The 6,437-nt window shown below is 39.5% G+C and overlaps 1 protein-coding gene across 1 annotated transcript in view; it reads right to left on the bottom strand.

Moving 5' to 3' along the window:
• nrxn2b (neurexin 2b) overlaps positions 1-6,437 on the bottom strand; it is a 435,854-nt gene that overhangs the window by 194,132 nt on the left and 235,285 nt on the right. Inside the window, exon 6 of the mRNA XM_017310305.1 lies at positions 1,198-1,215. Coding sequence (XP_017165794.1) covers positions 1,198-1,215 — 18 coding nt within the window. The remainder of the gene's footprint in view (positions 1-1,197; positions 1,216-6,437) is intronic.

Here is a 6,437-nt window from a genome sequence, read left to right on the forward strand (position 1 = left end):
TAAACAAATAAAAATAAATCAATCTAGCCCTGAAATTAGCATGAAGCAAGCCCAGAAGGTTTTGATCTTGGATATTAGCCCACAGAGGAAACGTTGCGACAGCGTCCTGAATATGAGGATAAAAGAAGAGCAAACAGCTTTATTAAGAGCAATGGCAAAGAAATCAGTACAACTTCAGAGGTACATAGGGAGCTACTAACAGTTTGTCTGCTTTAGTTTAAAATTAGATGATTTAAATCAGTCGTGCTAACCCTAAATCACTAATCGTGAACATTAGTTCCCCTAGCTATAAAGCGCTACACCAACAGGGTATTTAGTGGAAGCTAACGTGCTATCTTCAATTCAAATTACATCTGCTCGTGAACGACTTCAAACTTCAAGCACTTATTTCATTTTGACGTTCTAATTTTTTATGTTCTTTAATTCCTTTACCCGTTGTATTTATGTTTACATCTTGTTATCAACTGTTTGTTCCTGTATGTTTCTTCTTTGAAATATAGTTAAGGAAAAAAATGAGTATGTCAAGAGAGGAAACGGAACTGCAGCAAAAAAAAGTCTTCACCCACCTTAAATAACATAAATGTAAACATCCAACTACTTGAAGAATTCAACACAGACGACAACAGAACGTTTACATCACAGCCAAGTACATTAGCGCTTTAGAATTTAACCCGGAAAAATAATTCAGGGGAAGGTAAGTGCGCTAAACGTTTTCAAAGTTAGCACCATTAGGTGCTACACAAAAGAAATTAGCTAATCTGTTAGCACTTTGATGGATTAGCGGAAGTGTGCCCACCTTTGCCTTCAATACTCTCCCGACTTTTAAGATTCTGTTCTCAATAAAGACAGCCAAGGTGCCAGCAGTGATAATTATACCTGTTTCAGAACCTCGTGTGAAAAACATGTTCAAGCTAGTAAAACAGGCTACATCAAACAGCGGCGGTACACACAGACCGATGCTGAAACTGAGAAGAGAGGAAAAGGCAGACAGAATAAAAAATCTCTCCAACTCTTCATGACATACACTGAATTCTGTAGGTGAAAATAAAACAACATAAAGCTTTCTTTGTGCATGAAATGGTTCATCCGAGCCTGCCTTTAATATCCAATAAAGAGGAGCTGTAACTACTCAGATAGTGTGGCAAGGAGCAGGGAAAGAAAAAGCAGAAGAGAGGCACAGCATAAAGAAGGACTTACCAACTAGAGATGAGTCACCTGCAATGAAAGAAAAACAGAAAAAACAGTGGATTAGTCTAAAGGGTATAGCAAAAATATTGTTCACACCTGCTCATCAAAGGGAAAGTCACAACTAAATGAGATATAATAGCAGAGTGAGAAAAAGGAAAGTCAGAATGCAATTAACATTTTATGTCTAGGAGAGCGCCGTTTCACACATAAGCTGCAACACAAAGCTGCTAATTGAGACGGTGGAGGGAAAACAACCGCTCATCATGTTCTGACGGCAGCATTCATATTTTCCTTGTGAGATAAGACTTAAAGGTCAGAGGAAAACCTTTCAGGCAGCGACTCTCCTCTCTTTACATTTGACATTCATCCACATAAGAAACTCATTATGAAAGTCATTTTGTTAAAAGAAGCGTTGCGGTAAATGGAAGACTCCCGTACATGTTGGTTTAGTCGAAACAAAAACACTGAAGCATGGAACACAGCCACAAGATTAAACAAAAACACATAAAGGGAAGAAAAAGATTCAAAGTTGATAATGAATAATATTAATAATACATCATTTGTCAAAAACAGTGTGCAAAAATAAATCTCTCTACACAGAAAGACATATGTGGTAAGCAATTCATCAGCTTGTACCAGTGACTTCAATTAAGTTAAAAAACAAAAACAAACAAAAAAGCTTTCACGGCAAAAGAAAATTAAAGGTTATAGCTCATCATCCGAGTGTCTTCAAAGAGTCATTGTAGACGGTGATACTGTGAGCAGAGAGGATCTCCAGTAGCAGTCAGTCTTTCCTCAAGTCTGAAGAGACCTCTGACTGAAGAATGTAGTATGTAACATTAAAACATGCTTGGCTGCAACTGTATCGATGGCAGCTCTTCTTCTATTCAGTGTTTGTTAGCTTCTGTTAGCTTCTTGGCGCAGCTCCGTTCTCCTGCTACTGGTAGCTAAAATCACGATACCCTCACTGAGTATCCCTCTGAAAAATTAACCCATTTAAATAAAGAAATCAAGAAATCCCTCCATGGGTGATACCACAATAGAGAGCGTTCATTTTACAGCGTTAACACGGTGCTGTAAGTGGTCCGGTATGAAACGGGGGTGATAGAACAACACAGCACTTTTAAATTTCAATAATCAGAATGCAGAAATTGTTTCTGTTGTTTTAAAAGGTTTATGTCAGTCTGCCTTTTCCCCATCGATGCGCTTCCCGACCGCCCTGCACCTTAGGGGCTTAAAAAAAAAAAAAAACAAAAGACGCGCACATTACGCAAAACTCTGAAACAGGAGAAGCGGGACATAAAACGGAGCAACGAACTAGATGTGAATTATGGCATAAAAACAGAGAATCCGACGCTGAACAGTAAAAAAATCAACACATGATGTGAAACATCATGTGTTGATTAGGCGGCGCAGCAGGTGATGAGTAAAGATTACTGATGGTGAGCGTCAATAAATGATAAAATAAATTTAGCAACAGGAAAGAAACTAAAGTGGACAAAGCAATAAACCAAGAGAGGATAATACTAATCAAATAAAACTAAATGGAAATGAATGAAGAAGAAAATGCAAGAATAAACTAAGAAACTAAAGTAAATACAGAGGAATAAACTGGTATGGCAAGACCTTTCAAGCAATAATTAATACAGAGGACTGTATGGCAAGAATAAACAGACACTATTTCCAGATAAAAGGTAAAATATTGTTGAAATGTCATGGGTTTGTTGAGACCACATCTAATACTGAGAATAAATATATCTTACAGACCATAACAGTAAAGAACTGATCACTTATGTTAATTAGATTTGATATATTTATTTCTTCAATATTATTTTTCATGTCAGTGTTAATGTCATGAGGCTGACGACTCCATGACACTTTCAATTTGACTCATTAGGGTTTGATTAAGAACCAGATTTGTTCTTTGTAATTTCTGTCCATCCATCCATCCATCCATTTTCTTCCGCTTATCCGGGGTCGGGTCGCRGGGGCAGCAGCTTCAGAAGGGAGGCCCAGACTTCCCTCTCCCCAGCCACTTCTTCCAGCTCCTCCGGGGGAATCCCAAGGCGTTCCCAGGCCAGCTGAGAGACATAGTCCCTCCAGCGTGTCCTGGGTCTTCCCCGAGACCTCCTCCCGGTGGGACGTGCCCGGAACACCTCACCAGTGAGGCGACCAGGAGGCATCCTGACCAGATGCCTGAGCCACCTCAACTGATGGTCAGTGCAAAGTAGCCTGCAAATTCTTTGGTGGGGGGCGGTGAGGGACCTGGATAAAGGCTAGGGGGGCGCTGGCCCAAAAAAAGGTTGAGAAACACTGGTTTAGATCCTTTGATAATCAGCGTAGTGTGAAAGTGAACCACACCAGCTGATTGTGTTACAATTTTGGTCCCCAATGGAACCGAGTCTACCAGACTATCAGGTGTGAAAAGAAACTAAATTCTGGCAGAGAGGTAATGGAGTCACAGATATGAGCTTTCCCCTTTACAATTGATGAAAGAGATGAACTGAACTTCTTTCTTCTCTCTTTACCTTTTGGTCCCACTCTGCATTCATAAAGCCTCCTTTTCAACTCCCCAGTGATTTGAGGTCGTAGTTCATGTATGATTTTAGAATCAGCTGCTCCTAATTTTGAAAACAATACTAGCTTTTAAAAAAGTAACAATTTTCTTGTATTCTTATGTTTGTTTTGGATTTCTTTTTGTTCTTTTTAATTTCTCCATTGGCTCCAAATGTCTTGAATGTTACCGCATTGGAAGAAAATTCCAACCCTTTAAACTACAGACTCAGAGTTCCTTTATTATTTAGTGACAACATTAGACCCAGCGGACCACAGTAGGCTGCCATGCATATTGTCACGATGGATGCCATTCAAAGGCCCTTGGTGAAAAGAAGCTGTTGGGGTCCCAATGCATGAAACAGACGAGCCGAGCAGGAATCCCAGCCAGAGTAGAAGCACCAAGGGTTCGTCTTTATGTTGCAGTGCCAACCGTATTCTTGATCTGAGGTCCAGACTGAGGAGCAGAGACAGAGCTTAAATGTCTGAAAGAGCAAAAAAAAGGCCACTGCCGAAATAGTAGAGAACACCTGAAGTCTCCCAGGCCTCGTTTGTTAATATCCTGGACTGTGACAGGGGTATCTCCACATCCCGCGCGATATCCGGGCACGCTGCTCCTTTTGACACAGAAAAACATTCCCTAACACACGGCGTACTGCCAATGTCAGGAGAAGGCAGAAGGAAGCAAGTCCGCACGCACGAGACGAGGAGGCAGAGATACTGGAACGGACACGAAGAAGAGATAGCTGCTCAAATATATCTCATCCATCATGTCTCCTCAACTCTCCCAGGCCACCGTCAGCCACCGTGGGAGAAATAAAGTTGTTGCAAGGCACGATACCAGTCTCTAAGTAATATAATGTCATGGCAGCCGGGTACAGACACAAGGCTGTGGCAGCCGCCGTCACGGCGCAGGTCACAGAGCTGGGGTAATCATGTTTTACTGAGGACGTATTCTAGAGAGTTGACAGGACCCCGAGGAAAACCTATAAAGTCTCTAGTGGGCCCTACAGGATAGTAAATAACGGCAGCTGGATCCCAGGAGAACCGTAATACTCGCGAAGACGTTCCTTGAAAGAAATATACCTGAGCCGAAGCCGGTGAGCTCCGGGGACGTTGAGGGTTTTAGTGTGGAGAGCCAGAACCTCCTTATAGTGCGTGGAATCCGTCATTAGATCAAATGTTGCAGCATACTCTCTCTTTTGTCTACAGCAGGCAGTGATCCCCGTCTGCCACTTTGCGTTCCTCCTCCTCCTAAACTCAGCACACATTTCCCTTTTTCTATTCTCTTGTCTGGAGGTATTTGAAAAAGAACATATGGAAAAAGCTTGACTCACAAACCTAAAAACATTTTTTCTGAACTTCCACCTTTTCAGACACACGTAACCAGGTGCCAAACATAGACATATTGTATGCAAAAGAAAAAAACAGTAACCTCCCCATCTAAAGTGCCGTCCTTTAGAAAATTTTGTAAATGCTCTTTATTGCTTTTGATAATGTAATAAAAAATGGAAGCTGTGCTGACACCATTTGATCTCAATTTTTTTTTTCTGTAATTTCTAAGTAATTTGACATAATTGAACCAGTTGGTCTTGTGACATACACTTCTTTTGGTGCAAAAAGAATTGAGATGAATCAGGTTATTATTCAACTGAATTGCTATCAAAGAAATTGTAAAGCGCACTACTGATTTTTTTTAAATTCATGTATAACCTGTGTTTGTACGGGTCTTTAAGTGTGCGAGTGAGAAAGGGTCAAAGGAATAAAAACTGACAGCTAGTGAATTTGAAAAATATTCATACTGAAATTCCCAACGCTAGTAGGTGAGGGGATATATGTACAACATATATTCATTAATGAGAATGGATTTACTTCTAAATGTATTAAAAAAACAATAGCAGCTGACATCATTTGGGGGATTACTTTTTACTATATCATCTCTTTAGAGTTGCGCTGGCAAAGGATTTACGTTTCTTTTTTTATGGAAAGTAAAGGCAAGGAAACAACATAAACGGCGTATCTGAATTCAGTGAAAAACCTCAGAATGAATCACATTCAAACCGTTTCACAGGAAATATTCCATATTCCCAACAAACCTGTCAGTTAACATGAAACGGCAGAAAAAAGAAATTAATGAGGTGGCTTGAGTGTGAAAAATGAAATTCCTTCAGGGATCAGAAAAGTTTTAACAGTACTGTATGAAGTCTAAAATAACCCATTTTTAAAAAAATATTTTCAAAAGAAATCAGAAAATACACAGCTTTAAAGTAGCTGCTTTGCCGTTTTAATAGTAATGTTTAACATTTTGATCAATATTGAAATAAATATCTGAAATAATTACTCATTGATAATTGGGGAAAAATCCACTAAATATTTCCTTTTCACCTCTTTTTGATACATTACTGAAAATAAAAAAATATTCATTTAATAGTAAAATAATGTGTGTTAGAGATTTTTTGGTATTATCATTTTGTTGTTACTTTAGTTCATATTCAGTCTAATGTTGGAGCAGATTAAAATGTTCTCTTCTTTAGTGTGTGTATTAACTGACCTGGGGGGTCACAGCTGCCTGTTCATCTTCAGGTGAAACAGTTTGACCAAGATTTGAACCGGGCTCAGGCCGTAAATCAGATATCGCATCTGGAACTGGGTTGCTAGTTGTTTAGGTAAATTGTTTTACGACCTTTGCTGTTTTT

The sequence above is a fragment of the Poecilia reticulata genome, linkage group LG18 (genome assembly GCF_000633615.1).
Source record: "Poecilia reticulata strain Guanapo linkage group LG18, Guppy_female_1.0+MT, whole genome shotgun sequence".
Classification (NCBI taxonomy): domain Eukaryota; kingdom Metazoa; phylum Chordata; class Actinopteri; order Cyprinodontiformes; family Poeciliidae; genus Poecilia; species Poecilia reticulata.